At 39.2% G+C, this 25,755-nt stretch overlaps 1 protein-coding gene and 1 long non-coding RNA gene across 3 annotated transcripts; one reads left to right on the top strand and one right to left on the bottom strand.

The window, feature by feature from the left end:
* Positions 1-111: 111 nt before the first annotated feature.
* On the bottom strand, positions 112-3,646 carry LOC147346029 (uncharacterized). Its single transcript, XR_015153821.1, has 2 exons — positions 3,514-3,646; positions 112-146 (listed from the first exon to the last, which is right to left on the bottom strand). It is a non-coding gene; the product is annotated as an uncharacterized LOC147346029 (long non-coding RNA).
* Positions 3,549-24,718, top strand: RIOK3 (RIO kinase 3). 2 transcript variants are annotated; one of them, XR_015153806.1, is made up of 13 exons: positions 3,549-3,759; positions 9,421-9,536; positions 10,161-10,306; positions 10,399-10,506; positions 10,693-10,802; positions 11,969-12,112; positions 12,770-12,897; positions 17,818-17,872; positions 19,277-19,436; positions 21,161-21,241; positions 21,330-21,419; positions 22,273-22,380; positions 23,111-24,718. XR_015153806.1 is itself a non-coding variant. In XM_086372975.1 (13 exons), the coding sequence occupies exons 1-13, from the start codon at positions 3,697-3,699 to the stop codon at positions 23,216-23,218; spliced, it is 1,560 nt and encodes a 519-aa protein (XP_086229101.1). In that variant the 5' UTR covers positions 3,549-3,696; the 3' UTR covers positions 23,219-24,718. The 2 variants fall into 2 exon arrangements, 1 of the variants encoding a protein (XP_086229101.1); XM_086372975.1 differs by having other exon boundaries at positions 17,818-18,015.
* The last annotated feature ends 1,037 nt before the right edge of the window (positions 24,719-25,755 follow it).

Genomic DNA, 25,755 nt, shown 5'->3' with positions numbered 1-25,755 from the left:
AGCTCCGCCAATCTGCGCAGCGACCGCCTCCGGTGCCCGCCTCTTAAAGGGGCAGCGCCTCCTCAAGAACGCTCAGGCTCGCGGTGGGCGGGGCCAGCTCTCCAGGATGTGGGGGGAGGAATAAGGTTCTCTAGGGCTGTGACCACCTGTAGAGCAAGAGCGGGTAGTCCTTGTAAAAAGGTAGAAAATGGTATAAGAAGGGAGAAAAGCAGCTGACAGAACAATTCACAACAGTCTATTAGCACTGAAAGAAAAATGTTCAGAGCTACCCCACTGAATCCTGAGCAAACTAAATGAAAAGAAATCCACTTAGATATATTTACATATTAAAATTCACACTTTTATTGTATTAAAAATATCAACATATAATTTGCTATCTAACCATTTTAACCATTTTTAAGTGTATAGCAGTGTTAATTACATGCACATTGTTGTGCAACAGATTTCTAGAACTTTTGCATCCTGCTAAACTGAAACTCTACACCCAGAGAACAACTTCCCCCCACCCTTCCCTGATCCCCCTGGGCCCCTGGGAATGAGAACTACCATTCTATTTTCTTTCTACTGCTTGGGATACCTTATCTGAATGCAATCAAGAATATATATTTTATTAAAAATTATTCTCCCTTTATCTTTTATAGTCAGAACATTCAGTTCAGTTCATTCATGTCCAACTCTTTATATCAATTTAAAAAATAATTGTGCAGTAAAGGGGACAAAACAAAATATTTGTTGTTAGAAAATGGCAACCAGCAATTCCCTAGCAGTCCAGTGGTTTGGACTCCAGGCTTTCAATGCCAATGGCCCAGGTTCAGTCCCTGTTGGGGGAACTAAGATCCCATAAGTCACACAGTGCAGTCAAAAAAAGAAAGAAAGAAGGAAAATGGCAATGGGTTACATAGGGTTCAAAAATCACTGTGTCCCAATTAAACCTAACCAACCTATAACACCCCAGTCTAGAAAACTTAGGAAAATTCTGTCATCACTAAATATGTAATAGACTTTCCTACCCTTACACCTAGTTGTATGCTGTTCATTCCAGCTAAACTAGCTTTATAGCTTCTCTCCAAATTGGTTGTCTAATTTGGTAGCACCTCCTCCATGCAGCCTTTCCAGATTTCTCCAACCAGCAAAGAATCCTGAAACATTCACTGTCTATAGCTGTCATGTGGCAGTTAATCATGCACTCTTTTGAGATAGAAGTGTTGTATTGTCATTCAACATTGTTATGTGAATATGTTATCTCTCCAACTATATCTCATAGTTTTCTTCTTCTCCCACAGGACTTTAGCAATGTTGTAAGTAGTTATTGAATATTTGTTGATTGGTTGAAACGATTACTTTCAAAATTGACAACTAATTTCAATAATAAAGAGTAAAGAATTTTAATTCTGTTCCCTTTAGAGACTGAAGAATCTGCTGATTCCATGTGCTTGCTGCTGTTGCTGCTAAGTTGCTTCAGTCGTTTTCGACTCTGGGCAACCCCATAGACAGCAGCCCACCAGGCTCCCCTGTCCCTGGGATTCTCCAGGCAAGAACACTGGAGTGGGTTGCCATTTCCTTCACCAATGCATGGAGGGGAAAAGTGAAAGTTGAAGTCAGTCTGTCCGACTCTTAGCGACCCCATGGACTGCAGCCTACCAGGCTCTTCTGTCCATGGGATTTTCCAGGCAAGAGTGCTGGAGTGGGGTGCCATTGCCTTCTCCATGTGCTTAGGGAGTACAAATTCTAGACTAGCTCATCTCAGCTGAGCACCAGTGAGTTTATCAGCAGAGATGATAGGAGTAAAAACTGAAACTAAATCTTTTAAACATTGTACTTATTTCATTTCACAGCAAAATGCCCTTTACCCCATTCAAGAACTCACTATTTAATATCAGATCAGATCAGATCAGTCGCTCAGTCGTGTCCAACTCTTTGCGACCCCATGAATCGCAGAACGCCAGGCCTCCCTGTCCATCAGCAACTCCCGGAGTTCACTCAGACTCATGTCCATCGAGTCAGTGATGCCATCCAGCCATCTCATCCTCTCTCATCCCCTTTTCCTCCTGCCCCCAATCCCTCCCAGCATCATATAGGACTAAACAAACAAACAAACAAAAAAACAAGTAACATGCAACAACATGCTGTTGTTGGTAAACCACATTTGTCCTATTAATAATATTTGTAAATGTAAGTTGTAAATATTGTAAATTTCTATCTTCCCTTTTAAGGAGCACATAGTTGATGGCATCAAGTATATACCTTAACTGTTGAGACCCAACCATTAAGATTGTTAACTCACAAACTCTGTTCTAACCTGGAATTCCAACTCAGGATAAAGAAACTTCCCTTGTCCCCACAGCCTGCCCTCTCTCTTCCCTGTCTGAAGTAAAGCCTGAGTGTCCTCTGAGACTATCCATTTCTGTCTGGTGTGCGAGGCAGGGGAGCCAGCTGGCACGCCTTGCTTTGTCCAGCACATCTACCAAAACGTGACTCCTGCTATAAGGCTGTCCCCTGACATCTCTGCCTGTCCCTAAGATTCCGAAGCAGAGCATCTACCGACCTTTCTGGGTTACAATCTGCACATTTTCTGAAGACCAGCACCTACTCACACTCTTCCATTCCACCCCAAGCCCTGCCGTCTTGCTGGGTAATTTCAAGGTCCACATGGATCACCCATCTAACATCCTGGCATTTTACCCTGCTCCCTTAAGCTTCCCGACCTCGTTCTCACCACTGTTCGCTGTGGTTTCTATCTGCTTTACCCCTAAAACACTTAAACGGTTCGTTCACACATTCTTTCTCTGAGGTAAAGTGTAACCATTTCAAAGTGTAGAATTCAGTGGCATTGAACAGATTCACAATACTGTCCAACTATCAACGATAACAAGTTCCAAAACCGCTTCATCACCCAAAAGAAAACCCTTTACCCCTTAACCAATCACTCCTCGTTTGCCTCCTCCCAACCCTGTTCCCTGGCAACTACCAGTTTGATTTCTGTCTTCATAGATTTACCTATTCCGGATTTTTCCGGTCACATTATGAAAAGCTGAACCAAAACGTTTATTACGCAATCCTATTTTTGCTCCATGTTACATAATACATTTTACAAAATTTCACACTCCTCGCCCCGCCTCCTACCGACAACTGTAATAAAAACAAAACCCGACCGTTTCCTTCAATCTCCGTTCTCTAAACCTGCCATTTTCTGTCTCACATCTCATCTCAGTTTAGAATCCACTCCGGGAAATAATGAATGAACAGAGTCTGTTCTGCTTGTTTATTTACAGTCCACGCACTCTGATTCCGTTTAACTTGATCCAGCTGCCCTCTCGCGCAGACAAAGAGGTGGTTCAGGGTCATCGTAGAGCCTGACCAGAGGAAGCCACACCCGGGAGCTGCCCTGCTAGTAAAGAGTGACAGTGACCACCAGCCTCCGGCCAGGGCACCGACCGGAAGTGCGGTCCTCTGGGGCGGAGAAAGGTGACCTAACGTGGAGCCCCGTAGGCGGCCAATCGGAAGCGAGCGTACCAGCGTAAAAGGCGGAGGAGAAGCGGTCTAGTTCCGGACGCGGCTGCCGCAGCCGCCATCTGTCATCTGAGCTTCGGCACCAGCACCCTGCCGTCCCAGCCCCGCCGCCTGTCTCCTCGGCGGAGCTGCTTCCCGGTCCTGCCACCTCTCTGCTCTGTTCTCGTCGCTGACTTCTTCCCCTACATGGATCTGGTCAGAGTGGCATCCCCTGAGCCCGGGCCAGCAGCGGCCTGGGGACCCAACAAGGTGAGTGGCAGTCGGCGCTGACGCACCTGCCGTAGCCTCCTGACTGGTCCTCTCGGAGGACCCGGAGAGGATGGCAGGCGCCGAAGCGGCTCCCCAGGTGACTTGGGGAGTTTGGGGCTGAATACCAACCGCCTGGGAAAAGGAGGACGGGTGGCGGGGCTGCGGGTGTCGGGGAGAGAGAGGCAGGGAAGGGGCACAGGCTACCAAAGGCCACCCCGGTTTGGAGTCTCCCGTCTGGTTCTGCACCTTGGTTTCTGAACCCCCGTAGCATGTATTTGGGCGGGACTGGCTTAGAGATGCTGACGTTTGAGGGAAGGCAAGCACGAACTTGTTTTTCTCCAGCCAAATGAGTCAGCCCAATTATTCACAGAAACCCAGACAGAAAGGTGGTTGAGGGAGCTGTTTCCTTAACTTGTCAAGTGTGCTCATCCTACTTGGGCAGTTTGTTGTTTTTGAAGTAGTAAGTTTAGGAGATAAGTCCAGGCGCACCCTTCCTCCCCTCCAGGCTAATACTCAAGTGTTTACAAACTGTAAGATGGTTATGTCTGAGTTTTAACGTTTATGCTTTTTCCTGTAATGGCCAACTGAAATGCTCATTTAACATCTGGTTTCTGATTTCGGGCTACTGCTTTTCATGATACTTTCACTAGAAGGATGAAAAGATTCTTCTGCCACTTTATGGAGGGTTTTCTTGAAAGCAGAATTGAGATTTTATGTTCCTCAAAGTTGTGAAGGAATCTAACTTTTTTAACTTCCTAATTGTTCATTTTTTAAAATAAAATGGACACTTACCAACATATTAATTTAAGGTGTACAACATAATGTACAACATAATGATACATGTATATATTGCAAAATGCTCACCACAGTAAGTCTATTTAGCATTCAGGATTACATTTTGTTTCTTATGATGAGAACGTTTAAGATTTACTTTGTTAGCAACTTTCACATGTACAATACAGCATTATTAACAGATTAATTATCATTCTGTATAGTACATTTCATGCCTTATTTATTTTGTTAACTAGAAGTTTCTATCTTTTGACCACCTTTACCCAATTCACCGACTTCTTTACATATTCACACAGAACATTTGTTCCATTTAAAGGGTCACTCATTAATCTTATCAGATCTTCATACCAGGTCTTAACAGAAAGTGGGGGAAGTATGAGCTGTTAAGTACTGTAAAGGAAATTTTTATAAAAGTTCTCATACAACCATAAGGAGAATCTAGGATATTTAATTGGCAAATGTGGTTACATCTGCCTGTTACATTGTTTATTTTTTTCCTGTCAAAGCTTTGTTTACAAGGTCAAGATCAGTAGATGTAAAAGAACAAATCATTAGAAAGACACTAATAAATATATACTATACATGTTAAATTTCTCCAGGTAAGGTTGTAAAGCTTGTAAAAATGTCAGATGAGACAAACTTTGCTCAGAATACCTAAGCTCAGAACAAACTTCACTTCCAAAACTAATTCAATAATATATTTGACATCCGTCATATTTTCATTTAAGTGTGCATCATCAGAACTATAAAACTTCATTTTCATCTTGCAATAAAAGATCATCTTGGGGTTTACTGATGTTCTGTTGAGAAGACAGCATTTTCATGGGGGAAACAATAGAAATACACTGCAGGTATCACACCGCAAGTATCATTTCCTTCTCTAACCTCTTGGAAGATGGAAGTGATTATAGAAACCTGTGTGGAGTAAGTGGAGATTTGAGGAAAACCTTGGAAAATTGAAAGAATGTTAAAGGCTAATGATTCTGAAAACGTTTCCATCAGGACTTCTTTATACTCTTAAAAACCATTGAGAACTCCAAGAACTTCTGTTTATATTGGTTATATCGATTGATATTTGTCATATCAGAAATTCAAACAGATATTGAAAAACTTTATTAAGTGATATAAATCATGATGTTTATATAAATAATATTTTTATGTTTTACCAAAAAAAAAGCTGTTTTCCAAAATGAAAAATTAGTGAAGTAGTATTTTGGATTTTTGCAAATCTCTTTAATGTAGTAACTTTGTAGAAGACAGCTGGATTTTCATAGCTCGTTTTTCTTCAGTCCGTTGCAGTATGTATCAGTTGAAATATATGAAGAAAATCCATCCTTACAAATACGTAGATTTTAGCAGGCATAATTGCAGATGGGTAATAGCACGGTAGACACTGAGAACGAACTGAGTTAATCTTTTAAAATGCACATTAAAAAAATGTGGTTCAAGTATAGTTGATTTACAGTGTTGTGTTTAATTTCTGCTGTACAGCAAAATGATTCAGCTATACATATACATGCTTCTGTTTTATGTTCTTTTCCATTATGGTTTATCACAGGATATCGACTGTAGTTCCCTGTGCTGTAGAGCAGGACCATCCTATATATAGTAGTTAAAATTCACGTTCATATTCTAAACCCACTACCTTTGAAATTTTTGGAGGACACAGTTCACAGGCACTCATTCTAGTAGCCACCAGAGTGCTGCCATCATATCCGATACAGACTCTGGAAAACTCTACACTCTTGAGAGAATGAGAGTGGAAACTTTTTTAGAACTATTATGAAAATAATTTTGACCTCTTAGACACCCCGAAAGGGACTTGGGGGTCCCCAGTTACAAAATGCCGAGCTGCTGTTATGAGCAATGAATTTTAGGGAATATTCCAAAAAGGGAGAATGGACATACTGTAGGCAAAAGTGAGGAAGTGTGTAGCTCTGTTGGAAAGAGCTGTAACAAGTGGATTAGTGGTACTCCTCAGAACCATTAAGGTCACCAAAAACAAGGAAAGTCTGAGAAACTCACAGCCAAGAGGAACCTAAGGTGACATGATGACTAAATGTTATGTGGTATCTTGGATGGTATTCTGGAATAGAATAGAGACATTAGAGGGAAGCTAAGGAAATCTGAATGAAGTATGGGCTTTAATTAATGAGCTCAATTTAATTAATTGAGTTCATTAATTGTGACACATGTACAGTATTTACACGGGGATGCTGGGTATAGGGAATCTGGTGACTCTACAATCTTGGTGATTTTTTTTGTTGTTGTTACTGTAAAAATACTCTACAATTGAAAGTTAAAAAAAAAAATTAGTATTGTTGTGTAGGCTCAGATCACATTTTGCAGAAGTCCTTGTTTTGAGAAGTAAAATTACCCACTTAAATATTTTGCCTAGATTATGTCTTCCAGCTGCATGAGCTGAAAAGGAACTTTCCTGTAAGTTATGGTTCCCTTGACTGGCTTCAAGTTGAGGACAGAATTTTTGTTATTATGTACCTCCTTCGTGTTTGCTGTTGTTTTTTTGTTTTTTGTTTTTAAGTTGATTCTTTCCCTCTAGTTGTGTGCAGTAAAATCTTTAAAAAGAAACAAAAAGCGGGATGGGCAGCTTGTGATGCATCTTGAAGAGTAGAGGGAAGGGGGAATGATTTCCCTCCCGTCTGCAGCCAGCAGGTGAGGGAGGATGGCAGCTGTGAAGACCCCACATTGCTGCGTTCAGTGGTTGCAGTTTCCCAGGAGAGGAAAACAGGGTAGGTCAGGGGTCCTCAGTGAACAGGAGTCAGGGAGCTAATGATGGGCTTGGTAGATGTCACTTAAAGCAGAATAACTAACTGGAAGTGGTTGGAGTTTCCCATCAGATCTGGATGCCCTGGTGAGTTTTAATTTGTTGAAAGCAGTAGTGGGAAATGATGTCAGACTGCTTGAGTAGAACAAGGGCCTTTTACTCTTATCTCCTTAAACATTTGACAGAGGGAGCCGACGACTTCCTGAAGAATTGCAATATGACAGAAGATTCCCCTCCATTCACCCCATGGTGCCCATTTGGAGAAGGGGCCCCAGTGCCTTTTCTAAGCCCCCCTCAGGATGATGACCACTTGAGCCTGGTGGAGCCATGGTGGAGAGCTACCATGCCTGGAAGCTGTCCCTCACAGCCTGGAACATTTTAAGGAGGAATTTTGGGCTACTGGTTTGAAGATGTGATTTCAAAGTATGGAAGTTGGCAGACTTTCAGAAATCTTTACTTATTTACCCCACCCAAGGAAGTCACCTCAGTGTGAGGTGCCCAGCTGAGCTGGCCAGCAGGGGTACAGAGCAGTCCAGCTCTAGAGCCTCAGGCTCCTAGGAGCGCGGTCCGCAGGACTGAGCAGTCCTGGTGTCTTGTTGGTGCTCTCAGTCTCTGCATGTTTCCCTTTCCCATTCAGTCTGTCTTGGAAGCAGGTAAATCTCTGCCTCCAAAATAACACAGTGACTGCCTTTCATTATTTACCTCTCTTTGAGAGATTGTCCACAGATGTTTTAACATCTTAGAATTAACTGACTGCTAGCTAGAGACTAGAAGCCTGAGAAGTGGGTGGGCAGAGGGGCTGACTGCTCGGTGGAGAGGAGGACTTTAACCTACGAGCGGTGTAGAAAGAAATCAGACCTCTCCAGCCTAGGGACACCCTGGCAGTTCCTTGACATATCCCCAGGTTTCCTTTTGGTGCCTGTTCAGTAAAGAACTTGAATGCCTCTTTAGGTCTGAAGCCCTATGCTGGACTCTGGCTAAAACACTTACCATCACATGCTATTCTAAATTAGACTCTGAGGAGTGGTAGTGGTTAAGAAATGTTTGGACTTTATCTTGAAGGCAGTGGGAAACATTAAAGCAATAAAAGAACTTTAATAAGGAAACTGAGCCAGTCAAATCTACATTTTAGAAAAACCGTTGTGTTGTGGTGTGGAGAGTGGAAGCAAACAGAAGGCAGTTAGGAGGCTCTTACAGTGAGTAACCCAGTGATGGGAGGATGACACTTCGGAAAGGGGATAGAGAACCAGTTCAGGAGATACTTACACCTCTTATTAGTATTAATGGTCTTAATCACTGGACTAGCAGATGGAGTCATTTGCTGCTGCTCAGTGAAGCTTCTCTCCTCAAAAATTAGGAATTGTGAAATAAAGCTGCGGTTTATACACATTGCAGGAGGGCTTAGATGGTGATGCCATTGAGGAGGGATGACCGGCCAGCTATTCTTGAAGAGTCTCACAGAATACTACTTTGCTCTAGTAATATTGTTTCAAGAATCCATTTCTCATTTTCTAAAGTTCAGAAGTATAGGGTTCATTGTTTGTCACTGCTGAGTTTTTTTTGTTTTAGCATATCCCAGGTTATCTTGAAAGGGGCTGCTGTACACTATATACTTGTTGAAGACTTACTACTTAAATTAGAAGGAAGTGTAACTTCTAAGTGGGCTTTGAATTATGGTAGTTGGTATAGCCTGTTCCTCTAACAGAATCTACCCAGGAAGCCAAATTATAAGTGGAAGGTGAGCAAAGTATAAGTTGCTTGGTGAGCATGATATCAGAACAAGGGGCATCACACGAACTCAGTGGCTAGTCAGGTGATGCTGGCGTAGCCTGGGCTCCCCTCCACTATAAGGACATTCCCACCAAGCAGGCTGGAAAGTGCTCTTGGCTGTCATAGTCTAGGTGTGTCTTTGATTAGATCTGAGCTAGGAGCTATTTTTACCTTCAAGATGATTTCTGCAAAAAACTAAACATTCCTTTTGAGTTTATTTAACTCCTCTAATTTTCAAAAGATACCTTATTTCCAAGCTTGGAAGTCACTTTAATTTCATTATTTTGAATTGCCCTTTTTTTTTTTTTTAATAGTGTCCATGGGCTACCCCTCAAAATACAATATCTTGTTCTTTGTCTGATGTAATGAGTGAGCAGTTGGCTAAAGAATTGCAGTTAGAAGAAGAAGCTGCCGCTTTTCCTGAAGTTACGTAAGTAAAAGTCACAAAGAATCTATTTGATCTAGCAACTGACCATAGCCAAGTCTTAGGATTTGATTAGTGATTGTCATGACAAATGAGTCAGAGATTTAGAAAAGCAGTGCAATAGAAGGAGCACCATTTTGGGAGTTCACTGATCCTTGGGTTTTAGTCCCAATTTTGTGACTAGTTTTCAGTATTATCTTGGGCAAACTGCTCAGTTTCTCTGGGTTTCAGTTACTGCAGCAGTTGAACTTTGTTATCAAATAGATTAACAAATAATAATCAAATAGATTAACAGTTTTGACTAAGTGTTTATAGTTTATCTTTCCATATATACATCATCCCTCCTCTGATCAGAATACAGAACAAATGAATTTGGGGTCTGCTTGGTTCTTATGATAGGCCCTTTAGCTTTCTGTTTCTTAAAGCTCCCTTAATCCTGTTCGGTGCTCTCACAGGTGCCTGCTGTTGGTCAGAGGGCAGCTGGGCAGGAGAGGGTGAAGGGTTTGGTAAAGTTCCTCCATTCTTGCTTCAGTACAGTGTTAACACTGAAAAGGCACATCTCACTCATAATTGGTAGCATCTGTTTACACCAGCACATTATATTAGTTTATATTGCCTTATTTTGAATAGTGTTGCTGAAGGACCATTTATTACTGGAGAAAACATTGACACTTCCAGCGACCTAATGCTGGCTCAGATGCTACAGATGGAGTTTGACAGAGAATATGATGCCCAGCTTAGGCGTGAAGAAAAAAAATTCAATGGAGATAGCAAAGGTACTATGACCTTATTGTGACAACCCCATTGGGTGGTAGGAAATGCCTGTAATGGGCCCTAAATAAATCTTCCACTGTTTTTGCCTTTTAAGTTTGCATTTCCTTTGAAAATTATCGAAAAGTGCATCCTTACGAAGACAGTGATAGCTCTGAAGATGAGGTTGACTGGCAGGACACTCGTGATGACCCCTACAGACCAGGTATCAGGGCTTTGACCTTCTGGGGGCATAGAATGGGGAGACAGGAGGATTAAGTATTGTATATTTATCTTTGACTCTCATTTGGTACTTTACTACTAGATTCAGGTATCTTTTTCAGACAATAATGAATGCAGCAGTTTAGTCTCTGCTATTTTTACATACTTGACTTGTTTTAATCACCTTTAGCAAAACCAATTCCTACTCCCAAAAAGGGTTTTATTGGAAAAGGAAAAGACATCACCACCAAACACGATGAAGTAGTATGTGGGAGAAAGAACACAGCCAGAATGGAAAATGTAAGTTACAGAAAGGATTCCTCTAAATCATAAATATCCTAAAGTTTTATTAGAATAAGTTAAAAACATAGGATTCTAAATACACTATCTTGAGTTTCTAACAATATCCTTCATCCTTTCTAGAGATATTTTAGAAGACAGTACGTCAAAACCATGGGAACTCAGCCACTGATGAGAATATATTGTACCTCAGAATAAAATTCTCCAACACTATTAAGAAAACTAGTTTGATTTACATTGATTCTAAAATTAAGAAACTGTTCTTATGAAAGTAACATTTTTCAGTATCTCAGTTTTCCATGAAATACCTGAGAAACATAACAATGGTGACTGGAGGATAACAATGGGTGGTGGAAATACTTCCCACTGTATACCCTGTTATAATTTTTAAATTTTTTATCTTGTGCCTACCCCTGCAAAATCAGAAACAAAACGTGATTTTCGAAAAATAGAAAAAGAAAAATGGCATTTTTTTCCTCCTTCATAAATATCATGGCAAATATAAAACATTTAGACTTCAGAACAAATACTTGTCTGACTCTAGAACAACTCTGTCCAGTGTAATTTTTTGTGATAAAGCACACACTGTGTGTACCAGTGCTATCTAATATGATAGCCATATTTGACAGCTGAGTACTTGAAATTTGGTACAACTGAGGAACTGAATTTTTAATTTTATTTTAATAATTTAAATGTAAGCATCCACATGTGGCTAGTGGCTTCCATATTATACGTAACTGTCATGGTGTGAGCATAGCTTGCTATTTTACCCTACTCTTCAAAAATAATTGACTGTGAAATTGTTCTTTTTTTTTTTTTTTTTTTGGTAAGACTTGGTGTGATTTCAAAATATAATATATCCTTTGATATAAAAGCAAAGTTCAGAGGATATGCTAAAATACCTTAGTTTTCAGATGTGTTTGGATGTTTTCTATGCATAAAATAAACCCTCCCTTCCTTTGGGATGAAATTTCTTTAAAAAGCCTTGTTTGCCTTTCTGTTGAGCTCACTGGTGAGTTATTTTGGTTTTTCCTCTGTAATGTCTGTGGATTCTGCCTTCATAGCATTATCATCTATTGAGTAGGTAACCTAATCCGAGTAAAACTGTTTTTCTGTGTCCCATGTTAAAGTATTCAGATACTGATTTTTCTTTTTCATTTTGGCAGTTTGCACCTGGGTTTCAGGTAGGAGATGGAATTGGAATGGACTTAAAACTATCAAACCATGTTTTCAATGCTTTAAAACAACATGCCTACTCAGAAGAACGTCGAAGTGCCCGCCTCCATGAGAAAAAGGAGCATTCCACTGCAGTAAGTATTCTTACGTTTAATGGAAAGATTCACATTGGAAAACTTCACGTTTGGAGGGAAAAACAAGACAAAAGTTCATGTTTGATATTTTTTCATGAGATTGACTTTTCAAATCAAAGGTGTGAATAAAACCCAAGTAGCCTTGCCATTTGACTTTCAGATTTCATGTAGTGGTTATTAACCAGTTACTCAAGACTAGCCTTTCAGTGGTCATAATTAATTTGGACTATGTTACTTTCATTGCATATGAGAAATTGTTTTCTGTCATGATATATTTATAATAACATAATAGTTTATAATGTTTTACATTAATGAAGTTAGTGTCTAGTATCTTGAGAATAATTTTTAAACTTTTAGAAAAACAAACTAATGGTAGGTACATCAGGAGAGCTATTTAAAGTTTAAAGATAAAACTTTGACTAAGCTAGAATCTGATTTTTAGTAGTTCTTTTAGATATTTACTTTCAGAGACAGTAGAGTTATAGGAATGGATGGTATCTTAACAGTCCTCTTTTAAGAGCCTGTTATATATACATCTAAGTAAATGAACAATAAGTTTTAAAAAGTATATATTTTGAATGTTAGATATTAGAAATGGTTCAGAAAATGTTTTGTGATTACCAGTCATTTTCACTTACAGCACTTTATCTTTTCCAGGAAAAAGCAGTTGATCCTAAGACACGTTTACTTATGTATAAAATGGTCAACTCTGGAATGTTGGAGACAATCACTGGCTGTATTAGTACAGGAAAGGAATCTGTTGTCTTTCATGCATATGGAGGGAGGTAAATGAGCAGAAAACAGTACCGTAATATAAACCAAAGCTTAGTCCCTTGTTCTGAATTTACATAAGATCAAAATTTAAAGTGTTATTTTAGGAAGTCTTAGCAATATAGGGACATAAAAAGAAAAACACAGTCAAGGGAGTTCCCTAGTGGTCTAGTGGTTAGGATTCGATACTTTCACTGCTGTGGCCTAGGTTTAGTCCCTGATCTGGGGGACTGAGATTCTGCAAGTCTCGCCGTGTGGCCAAAAAAAAAAAAAAGTCATCCCAATTCTACCATCAAGAGAGAACCAGTAATAATTTTGTGTAGACTCCTCCAGTCTTTTTTCTATGAACGTATTATTTTTCATATTATTGTAATTGTTCTATATCACACAGGCAGCTGTAGTGGCATAGCAAAATTTGAACCTGAGTTTGATTCAAAACTTTTCTCTATGGGACTCTGGTGCCAAGTTGGGAGAGTTATACTTAAAGAAATGTCTTTAAAGCTTTTTTGTCATTTTAGATCCTACCCACTTTACTTTTGTTACAAGATCTTAGTCGAATAAAGGACGGCATGAGGAAGAGAAAACATTTTAAACGTGGAGCCTGTAGAGAGAATGTGCAAACCAGGAATATGATGTCATCTGGTTACTTAGCTCTGAAGTCTTACTAGTTCAGCAAGGCTTACTAGCTCAGCTAATCCTTTATGTTAGCAGTGTTTATAAACAAAAATGTTAAAATAGATTACAGATTATTCTAGTTATTTTTAGCTTTAGAAGGTATTTGTTATATACTTAAAGGGATTCAAACAATTACTTCTCAAGTACTTGCCCTTGGTTTTCTTATTTAACTTGTCTCCCTTTTTAGATGAGACATACACATATAATCATGTATTGAATTATACTGAGTTCTAAAATGAAAGGGATAAAAATGAATGTTAGGTTAAAATGACTCAACATTTTTTAAGCAATGTGATCTGAAGCAGTCTACTAAACTTACTTGAAAACTGACCCTCCCTTCATAGGATTTTAGTTGGGGTGATTGAGATCGTATTTGACTATACCTGGTATAAATTAATCTTAATAAACCTTTTTTTTTTTACCTCTAAGCTCTGTTGCTCTTTTTCCAAATTTCAACTGAGGGTTCCCTGAGATCAGGCAAACATAACTTAATGGCACAAATTATTTTAAAATGAAAAGTTCCTCACAATAAAAATTAAACAGTACAAAAAGGATTAAAATGAAAGTAGCGGAGAAGGCAATGGCACCCCACTCCAGTACTCTTGCCTGGAAAATCCCGTGGATGGAAGAGCCTGGTAGGCTGTAGTCCATGGGGTTGCTAAGAGTCGGACACGACTGAGCGACTTCCTTTTCCCTTCTCACTTTCATGCATTGGAGAAGGAAATGGCAACCCACTCCAGTGTTCTTGCCTGGAGAATCCCAGGGGCGGGGGAGCCTTAGTGGGCTTCCATCTATGGGGTCGCACAGAGTCGGACATGACTGAAGCGACTTAGCAGCAGCAGCAGCAGCCTTCATCTTACCAGCTGTGGCCCCACAGGTTTTCCCTCTAAAGGTTACCACTATTAATAGTGTTTAGTCTAGTCTTATAGAAGTTTTTATGCATGTATTTCTTATTTTTGTTTATATGCTGCATTCAGCATCTTTTTTTTTCAATTAATATATCTCAAGTCCTTCTATTTTACTGGTTTATATCATACCATTTTTATAGTAGAACATTCCACTCTACAAATATACAGGAATATCTTTGTACATAAGCTTTGGTGTACTTTTGCAAATAAATCCTTAAACTAAATTCCTAACATTTGGAATTGCTGGGGCAAAGACTACATGCATTTTTTCCCCTTTCTGTTAAACAGTGGAAGGCCTTACTGAAGGGAGAGTACCAGATTTTGCTCACTGTTTGGCCCGCTGAGCTGGCTGTTACAGCAATCAATGTTTCTTGATTTCTGTTATTCATTAAAAATTCTTTATAACTTTTTCTTCTTATGTGTCACACCAAAGGCCAGAAATCTTAAATTTGTTTATTTCTTAAAAGTGAGGCAAATACACTTTTCCCTATGAGCTAGTTAGATCTGCAGGTTGCACAATTCTGAATGTCAGTAGGTGTTGCCAAATTGCCCGATGAGACAGTTAACCAGTTTATGCCACCACCAGTAAGCAGTATGAACCTGTTTCCCTCATCCTCATCAATGCCTAGTCTTATCAAACTTAATATTTTTTTCTCAGAGTAAAAGATGGAAAGTACCTCTTTAGTGTTTTGGTGTGCGTTTATTTAGTTATGATTAGGTTGTATTTTTTTTTCACATGTATTGGCCACTTGGGTTTCTTTTTCGTGCCATTTTCCTTGTTTATTCTTTGTCCATTTTCTGTTCAACTTAATGATCCTTAGATAGAACAAGTGGGCTCCCTTTGCTTATGGTGGAATTGGTGTTATAATCTATACTTTGGCATTTGTAAGTTAGTAAAGCTAGAGAGCATTTGGTTTTCAACAGCTGAGAGTAAATACATTTTAAAGTGTAAGTTAGTTTTCTCTGCTGCATACCAAATTACCGTAGATATAGCAACTTAAAACAACACCTATGTATTATCTTACGGTTCCTGTTGATCAAAAGTTCAGGCAGGCACAGCTTAGCTGGGTTCTCTGCTCAGGGTCTCCCAGGACTGCAGTCTTGCATGTCAGCTGGGCTCTGTCCCTTACCGGAGCATGAGGTCGTCTTCCTTAGGCGCAGTTCAGTTCCTTGTGACTGTAGGACAGAGGTCTCCACCTTCTGGTTGCCTGCCAGCCAGGGACTGCTCTGAGCTCCATGTACGTTCTAGTCATGAAGCCCTTTTGTACAGCAGGTTGCATCTCAGAATAATCAGGAAACTCTCTGCCTTGGGTCTACTAAGACTGAGTTTTAAAGGATGGTAGATAATCCTGGCAATGACTGTACCATCACTTTTACTATAGTGTAATCTACTCAAGGGAGGGGCTTATATAGGTATGTACACCAGGGACTGGGATCTTGGGGACCCTTTTAGGTCCTGCCTGCCACAGAGCTCTTCTGGGTTCTGTCATGCTCACATTGACCAAGTAATCAACAGTTATTTGAATAGTAACGTGTGCTAGATTTTTTCAGGAAATAAGTGTATAACATGGTTTCTACTCTCAAAGAGCTTATGATATATTCAAGAGGAGGACATTACAGTAAGAACTGGTAAAAGTTATACAGAATGTAACATACATAGGTTGTTTTTTTTAATACATATGTATGTATCTTTTTTAAAAGATTAGAAAAGTACTATTCATGATCGTGATTGTCTCTCAAGAGTTGAAATGGGGAATGAAACTAACTACCACAGGTGGTAATCAAAGGAAATTTCACCTTAATTTATAAAGTTTAATTCTTAAAAAAGTGGAGGAGGGAGTGCTGAAAATGGGAGTATTGAAATTTAGACAATGGGATTAGACAGTGAGAAAATTAGAAGTTACATATTCAAAGGTAATAAGATATAAAATTGTGTAAGCAAACCAGAAATTGGTAAGGAAGATCTTAAGAGCTCGGCAGACAGTTGTGTAATTTACCGAGAAACATGGAAGCTTTTTTTAGTAGGAGAATGACAACATGAATCTTATAAATTAGATTCTATCCTGGAGACCTTGCAAGTGAGGAATCTCCTCAGTGGTATTTTTGATAGGGCCTCATCTACCTATGGTTAAACTATTTCAATGACAGAGAACTTACCTCAAAATCCAGAGATGTCTATAACATCTTTAAATTATCATTTCTTCCTTGGAGAGAATCTCTATTCTGTCTCACTGAAAACTGGTTTGTTCATTCACTGAGTATTTATGCAGCTACCATGTTCCAGGCATCTTCTGTGTACTGGGGCTATAGCAATGACTGGTACAAGGGAGGTCCCTGCTTTCATAGACTGTACTTCCTTCTCACCCCTTCCTCCAGTCCCCTCCCAAGACTGTCAGATAAGTGCCATGCAAATGGATAAAACAGGGTGATGTCATAGTGACTGAGTGACTGCTTTTTATCAGTAGGACTGGGAAACCTCCGATGAGGTGACATTTAAACCTGGATTTGAATGACACACCTGGATTCAGTATCACATATCAGAAGGAAGAACGTTCCAGACTAAAGAACAGCTAGTGCTAATGCCTTCAGACAGGTGTAAGCTTGGTATCTTTGGGAGACTAAGAAAGCAGTGTCCCTGGAGTGTAGTGTGTGAGGAGGAGCCAGAAGGCTGGAGAAGCAAAGAGTGGATCAGGCAACACTCTGTAAGCCAGGGTAAGGAGTCTGCTTTTTCAGTGCAGTGGGAACCAAAGCTCAGATTCGAGTCTCATTTTCAAAGGATTACTCAGATTGCTGTGTGGGAAATGAATTCTAGTCAGGCAAGAGAAGAAACAGATCAGTTAGAAAGTTGTGGTGATAGTTGAAAGATGACTTTGGTCAGACTGACAGGTAATGAAGATGAAGAATAGGAGACTGCTGGTGTGTGTTTGGAAAGTGAGAGTGGACAGTCTGTGCTGTGGGGTTGGCTGTGGGGAGGGAGAGGGACTCCAGGCAGACTGCAGCCTATTTTAAAGTGTACGGAAAAAAAAAAAAGGAAAAAAATTCATTAAGGAAATTTGAATAAACTTTGGGCAAGTGTATACGTCTTCATTGTTCAAGTTTAATTCCATAGTCATTAAATGATTATATTATGGGTTGTGAAAACCATTGACAATTTATTTGAAAGTGTGTCTTATTAAAAAAGCTAAAAGCTAAGGTTTTCTTCTAAAACGTGGAGGCTTAAAAAAACAAAACACCCCAAGGCTTCCATTCTCAGAGAAGATAGATCTACTTTCTTGTCGTAAAGTCTTTAATTTTGAAATTGTTTTTTACCTGGCAGTCGACACTGACTTAATGTTTGTTTCTTCCACTTAGCATGGAGGATGGAAAGGAAGATAGTAAAGTTATACCTACAGAATGTGCCATCAAGGTATTTAAAACAACCCTTAATGAGTTTAAGAATCGTGACAAATATATTAAAGATGATTTCAGGTTTAAAGATCGCTTCAGTAAACTAAATCCGCGTAAGATCATCCGCATGTGGGCAGAAAAAGAAATGCACAATCTTACAAGGTAAAGAAAATCGTTGTGCTGGAAGTCGTCTGGGGGATCACCTCTTTGTATTAAGTCTACTAGCCTGGCAAAAACACCCATGCTTTCTTTTAAATTCATTTGTAGAAAGCATGAAAGGCCTTGAAATTCTAGTATTTAAGGAGGGCTTCTATAAGAAAGCATTTCCATGTGTATAACCTGAATTCATACTCATAGGGTGAAAAATCCATTTTGTTTTTTCTTTTCCTCAGTAAAGTTTGAGGGAAATTAAGTCATTTTCTACTAAAGATATTTTGTCATATATCTAAATGCTCTTTTCCAGCTTCCAGTTAGGCATATTATAAATAATAATTTCCTTTTTTGTTTCAGGAAAGGTTTATCCCATCTAATATTTGTTAATTTGGTCAGGGCAGGGTTTTACCAGTCTGATTGCAATTGTTTTAATTTATTAGACTTGTTGTCCAATTCTCTAAGCAGAATTTATCAAGGAAATTGTTTTGTCAACCAAGAAATTGACTACTAATCTTTATTTACAAACCTTCCTATATTTGAACTATTAAAAGCTTTTAATTTTAGTTTGCTTTTCCTAAAGTTGTTTGTTTTCAAACGTAATTATCCATATTTATTAGTTGCAAGTCTTCTATTTAGTAGGACTTCTAATTAGGATAATTTCCCAAGAGGCCTTTCTGCCCTGCAGGCTGTTTTGTGTATTACTGAGATCTCATCACTGCCTTTCTTAACATTTTCCTGTAGCTCCCATAGTCTTGAGTGTAAAGTTCAAAGCTGTTTTGTGATGCGGAGCCAGCCGTTCTCTGTGGGCTCAGCCCACCACGTGTCCTTGCTCCCACTCAAGATCCAACTGTGTGGATTTACACACACACACACACAGACACACACACACACACACACAGACACACACACACACACCTGGACTGTGCACCCTGATGCCTCTGCGTCTCATAGCAGCTTCCGCACCACGCCTCCCCACAGTTTGAGCCTGGCTGGTTCCGTCTGCCCGCTTCTTCCTCGATGCTGCCTACCCGCACCTCTGCCAGTGCCCATGCCACATTGTGCTGTCATCATCTCCTCACTCATCTGTGTTTTTCACCAGGCCACAGGCTCTGTGAGGGCAGAGGCTGTGTCATACTGCCTTTGCATTCCAGCATTCCCCAGAGTGGAACACAGTGACAGCTCATTGCAGGACCTCGTTAGATATTTGTTGAATAAATGAAATATTCTCTCCTACTGGTCTTTACCTTCTTGATCCTTTCTTTGTGTATAGGATGCAGAGAGCTGGAATTCCTTGTCCAACAGTTGTACTACTCAAGAAACACATTTTAGTTATGTCTTTTATTGGCCATGATCAAGTTCCAGCCCCTAAATTGAAAGAAGTAAAGCTCAGCAGTGAAGAAATGAAAGACGCCTACTATCAAACTCTTCATGTAAGTTGTGCCGTACAGAGCATTCAGATACCAATTTTTAAAAATGCTTCCTCTAAACTAAAAAAATTCCTAACAGGACTATTTTAAGGCATTATAACGAGGACAAACTGAAGTTTGTGAAGGAATGTTAATATTGAAGAGTGGTCTTTCTATCAATATGCGTGTGTTTTGAGTTGTTTTAGAAAAATTATGGACCAGTGGAGCAAGTGAAGGGTCAGTGTTAGTGACATGGAAGCCAGAAGCTATTCATAAAACTTCATTAAATAAAATTTGATGTTACTATATATACCGGATACAGTGCCTTGTTAGTTTGTATACCTTCTTGAAACAGTGAAGGAAATACCATTAGTGTTGGGAACTTAGAAGGAAGCAGATTCGCTCTCAGTGTAAGGAAGTATTGATCAGAAGATGGTGAGGCGTGGTTTATCCATCTGTGCAGGCATTAGAAGGCATATGTCAGGAGTCTTGAAAGTATTTATATTTTGGGACAACAACCAAATTCAGTCTGGGATCCTTCTAGCTCAAGAAACTGCTCCTGATACTGTTATGCGTCTCTTTAAGACTTCCCTGGTGGCTCAGATGGTAAAGTGTCTGCCTACACTGCAGGAGACCCAGGTTCGATCCCTGGGTGGGGAAGATCCTTTGGAGAAGGAAATGGCAACCCACTCCAGTACTCTTGCCTGGAAAATCCCATGGACGGAGGAGCCTGGTAGGCTACAGTTCATGGGGTTGCAAAGAGTCAGACACGACTGAGTGACTTCACTTCACTTCTTTTTTTTTTTTAACTGAATCGGAGAAAGGTGTTTTTAGCACAGTATGTGCATGGAGCTCTCATATCATGCAGCAGTTGATGCGAATATGAACATGTTATACAAATTAATTTTTTAAAATATGGCTAGAGAGTTAGTCCAGTTTTCTCTGCCTTTAGTAAGAAAACATTCAATGAAAATCAAGCCTACCTTTCTGGTTTCTTTTGGCCGTGGGGTGGCTGGGGAAGAGATGAAGTAGTGATGAACTTCATATTTGATTCTGTTAAAGCTGGAAAACAGACATTAGTGCTGATTTCTCTAAGGCTAGGGATCACTGTGAGTCATATAGTATGTATGCTGCTGCTAAGTCGCTTCAGTCGTGTCTGACTCTGTGTGACCCCATAGACGGCAGCCCACCAGGCTCCCCCATCCCTGAGATTGTCCAGGCAAGAACACTGGAGTGGGTTGCCATTTCTTTCTCCATAGTATGTGTAATATTATATATATATATTATATATTATATATATATATATAATACTGCTTAATTTAGAAAACTGTCTCTTTTTCACATGTCTGGCAGGAAGTACTTTTTATCTTGGAGTTGTGTGCACCCCTTGGAATTCTCAGTGAGATGTTTGCCCTTTTATGAAGGGTAAGCCTAGGTCCCCTGGTTGAGTGACCACAGCTCTCTCACATGCGTGGGAATCCAGGTCTGCCCTTTGGCCTCCTGATCGCATTTCTGTCACATGGGCAGGGAAGTAGAGCGTCATATCTCTTCCATTGTTTCATTGTTCTCCCATCCTTCCTTGAGGTTAAAAAAAAAAAAAAGGCACAGCCTTGACTGTAGCACAAAAAAGAAGTTAAGTTCTTTACCCTGGTTTTGCTCTTTCCGGACAATATTGGTTGATGTAGATGTTGTGTGGGTGACTTAGAATGGTTCCTCATGTCCTAAATGTCTGTCCTGCCTCCTCACAGTTGATGCAGCAGTTATATAACGAATGTACACTCGTACACGCCGACCTCAGTGAGTACAACATGCTCTGGCATGCTGGGAAGGTGAGGAGCATTTTGTTCATGTTCAGACTTAGTGACTTGATGTAAATGACTGACTGTAAAGAAATCACTGTGCTGTGTATTTAAACAGGTCTGGTTGATCGATGTCAGTCAGTCTGTAGAACCAACCCACCCTCATGGCCTGGAGTTCTTGTTTCGTGACTGTAGGAATGTCTCACAGGTGGGAATGTAAATTGTCTTTTTTATGGGTGGGCTGTAATAGATTGAAATATTTTTCTGACTCCTAAGACCAATAAGAAGACACTGTTCTTAGAAGTTAAAGGAAGGGTTTAGTTCTTCTTTGCTTTGCTTTCATGATAAAGAGACAAAGATTGATTTGTCAGATTTCATTTTTTGCAAGAATTTGATTACATGCCTCACATTTGGGCCAATGAATTAAATTTCTGAGAGAGTAAGCTTTATTTTGGTTCTAAATATTTGATCCGTCAAGTAGACATGTAATCCATGCACAGTGCTTTAAGGGAAGCTGAACTATAGCAACCCTGCATGCTTCCTGCCATTGTTACTACACTAAGAAAAGAGTCTTCCTAGTGGTGTAGTTCCCTAGACGAGGGAAGGTAAAACTCAGTCATCACAGAGTTGGGACACATCTGTTTGCTATTTTCTAAAGGAAATGAATTGTCAGCAACAGATTCAGATAGGAATGTTCTTTCTATATATGATAGAACAACTTCATTTTGGAAATAATGTCTGAATTTACTGGAAAAGTTTAATTCATGAAATTTAGTGATTATTTTGTGTCTACTTAAAGCAATGCCAAGCAATTTTATGTATACCACTCATAGGTATAGAAGGTGCAACATGACAGACTTATTACTAAATCCAGAAGACAGCCCGAATGTGTGAGAGGACAGGAAGCAAGTAGAACCTGAGCGCAGTTTTATTTGAGTTGGAAACATCTGTAGCTAAAAAATTATGGAGGGAATTCACCAGTGTCTCACAAGTTCACTGTTTCCTGTTTCTGAGAGAACCTTGCTAATATCTCTGCTGACTTCCTCATATTTCTTTACTAGTTTTTTCAGAAAGGAGGAGTAAAGGAAGCCCTTGGTGAACGAGAACTCTTCAATGCTGTTTCAGGCTTAAACATCTCGGCAGATAATGAAGCTGATTTCTTAGCTGAGGTAAGTGCTGTAAGGCTGTTTTTCACCTCGCTGATAGTGGGGAGCTGGACGGAGTAGATAGTGAAACCCAGAGCTGAGTTTATCCTCTCATCCCCTCAGAAACAAAATTAGAGATTTTTCTTTTCTTGAGATGTTTTTGATCCTTCCTTGGAAATACCCAGTCATTGCAGTGGATCTACAGAACCATAAAAAAACCTTCCTCCAGGGAAGGTCTCTCAAAACTGAACAAAAACCGAAATGTGAAACAGCAACTAATTATTCCCAACAACCTACCAAAGCAGAGAATGATTGTAGAATCTGTTTCAGAAAGCCCCAGTGTGACTTGAGTTTGGCCAAGCCATGCTGGAGTCTAAGGCCAGAAGAGAAGTGACGGGAAGTTGGTACATCTAGCCTTTAGTTCAGGACAGTTACTTGATGTTGCTGCTGCTGAGTCAACTTTCGGATTTCCTTTTTCTTGTTCCCTGAAAGCTGTATAGATTATATCATAAGACCTATCTGATGCCAGTGGTTAGCTTGATAAAGACACTAAGCATCAATCCTGATAACATAATCAAGTAAAAACACACACATATGTATCACACTGTGATCTGTGTCACACACTGTAATTCTGATTCAAGTCCAGTGTCATTAGGAATGTTGTTGTAGGGGAGTAAAAATACCAGTTCAATCTCAAGCATGATTTCTGTGAAGTAGCATTTTGACCAATGGATTCAATGTATGTATTTTATAGATAGAAGCTTTGGAGAAAATGAATGAAGATCATGTTCAGAAGAATGGAAGGAAAGCTGCTTCATTTTTGAAAGATGATGGAGGTCCACCAGTCTTATATGATGAATAGCACTAATGCCCACTGCTTTCAGTGTTGACACAGTGGTGATTGTCAGCTGCCAATGGCAAATGAAGTTATGGGTGACTTGAAATATCAAAACATGAGGCGTGTACAATGGTGCTTCTGTGCTTTTTTTCCCTTGTAACCCATATACCAGATGCGTGGAATTTTTAGCTCAGCATTGAGAGAATAAAATGTCACTACCTCTCATGATATGAATAGGGTAATATAATTCTTAACAGCTACAGGTTATCTGGCCGAAATCAACCTGATTTTACAGGATTTGTGGCATAAAATGTTTTGATGAGAATTTTTAACATTTCCAAATATGGAAGGAAGGGACAGATGTGTTTACAAAGGAGACATTTATTACAACACACTTGGCTTTTCTCACCTTCCTCTTTTGTGTTGCATCTTTCCTCAAATATTTTATGGCCTAAAATTAGCACTTCTTAATTCTTTTTCCAGATTGTGACCATGATTCTAAAGGGAAATTTCTTCTCTTTAGTAGGTGACATAAATGGAAATTTGGTTTGAGAATGGCTGACAGAACTAAAGTGCTTTTTATTGGTACATCTTGAATTTTTTCCCACAAATATGCAAGGAAAAGGCATCATCAATTTCTGAAAGAGATAAATAAGTACTTCTCAACTATCCACAGTTTTTAAATTTAACTTCCAGCTTTTCTACATTTAGGTGAAATGGTTAGGATGTAACTCATGGTGCAGCCGCTCTGCATTTATAATGAATATGTAAATTATCTGGAAGGACAGAGTAGAATCTTCAACCATGTTTAACATTTTTAATGAAGTCACTGAAACAAAATTCAGTTTACACATCACTCAAGCTGTATACTTACTGATTTTTAAAGAAATATAGCAGGCTACCTAGAAAGATTATATACTCAAAGAATGAAAAGTACATACAAAACAAGTTGGGTACCAGATCACCAACTAATTTAAACTGCCTGATCTCGCTTTTAATAATTTTTAGTACTGTTGGGGCGCCAGTTCTTAATGCAGACGAAATACATGGACTCTATTAAGACTGAAGCTTATTCAGAACAACAGCATCGTTCCTCCTATTACTAGAATCAGATTGAAATCACTGAAGACCTAAACTCTGTCTGATAGTAAAAAGTAAAATCTGAACATTAGTTACACAAGATTATTTTAAAATGCCAAATACGTTCTCTCTAGAAAAATATTTATTTTGTTTCTGTTGTATAACTTTTAATTGTGTTTCAGAGAAGTGTGATTTGGGGCTCCTCATTGCATTTCATGAAATGTTTACCACTATGAAACAAATATTTAAATGACTGGGAATTACTGACTTTACAGAAGTTTTAAAGAACTAATTTTAAAAACCATTAACCATTAAATTTTGTTTTGTTTTGTTTTCTGACATACTCCATTTGACAGTAGCAGCAAACTACTGCTGTGTGGCATTCTTGGAGTGTGCTGTGAACATGCTTTTTAAGAAATTAAAAATGAAGAGATCATTTTAGAATTGGTTCTTTGTGTGTATTCTTCCTGTTCCATATATTAACATAGGTCCTGGCATTGAGTTACATTAACCGTCCTGTTTAAATTCAGCAGTGCTATTTTAAGCAGTTCCCCCCCCCAACTTCCCATCTATAGATTTCACTTTTAAATGACTTATTTCACATTACAAATAGGTTTTTCCCCTCATGCAGAGCTGAGAGTAAATTTTTCACACAGTGGAAAATGTTGATTTGCTAAATAGTCAAATACAAATGGGAAATAACAAAATCTGGAAACAAGGATCTTTTGCCTCACTTTAATGGAAGTGGATGTATGAATATGAGATAAATTATCAAAATAAGGAAGATATGTGTAGAGAATTTTTATTTCAACAAGGTAATTTTTTCCCAGTTTCCTTTTGTTAAAAAAAAAAAGAAAATCAGGGGCTTCCCTGGCAATCCAATCCACTTCCCTGGCAGTGGTTAGGACTCCTTGTTTTCACTGCCTGGGTTGAATTCTCTGTCAGAAGTTACAGAGCAGCCAAAAAAAAAATCAATTTTCCTGCTTACAAAACTAAGACATGCATGCTTATTTAAATTTAAATATTACAGAAATCCAGAAGTGCTGAAATAAATGCCCCCTTGAATTCGAAAAATCACTGCATGCAGTGGGGCATACATCTATGCCATATTGTTTCCTCTCAGTAAATGTTATATTCTCTTTTTTTAAAAAATCTTTGGACAGAAGGAGATGAAGCTAGGCAGCTGATGGTGGAGTGTCGATCATGGTAAAGCCCTAAGGAAGATGAAGGAGACAAAGGCCCTAAGATACATTAGAGGCTATACAGTGTTGCTTGTTTAGGTGCAGGGCATCAGAAGAGATTGTTGTCTGCACCTTTTGAAAACTTCTGATCAGTTTCCAACACTTTAGAAATTGCTAGGGAAAAGCTCATCTGATTGTATTTTCAAACCTCAGTATTTCTATTTTTGAAGACGTATTTTATGAATGATTTAATTTCTCAAAGTTTATAGTTGGAGATACCAGTTTATTCCTGTCAAAGCC

Source organism: Bos grunniens, chromosome 24, assembly GCF_055505025.1.
Source record: "Bos grunniens cultivar Pamir isolate PY7600 chromosome 24, Bosgru_T2T1.0, whole genome shotgun sequence".
Taxonomy (NCBI): domain Eukaryota; kingdom Metazoa; phylum Chordata; class Mammalia; order Artiodactyla; family Bovidae; genus Bos; species Bos grunniens.
This window is presented reverse-complemented; position numbering and strand designations above follow the sequence as displayed.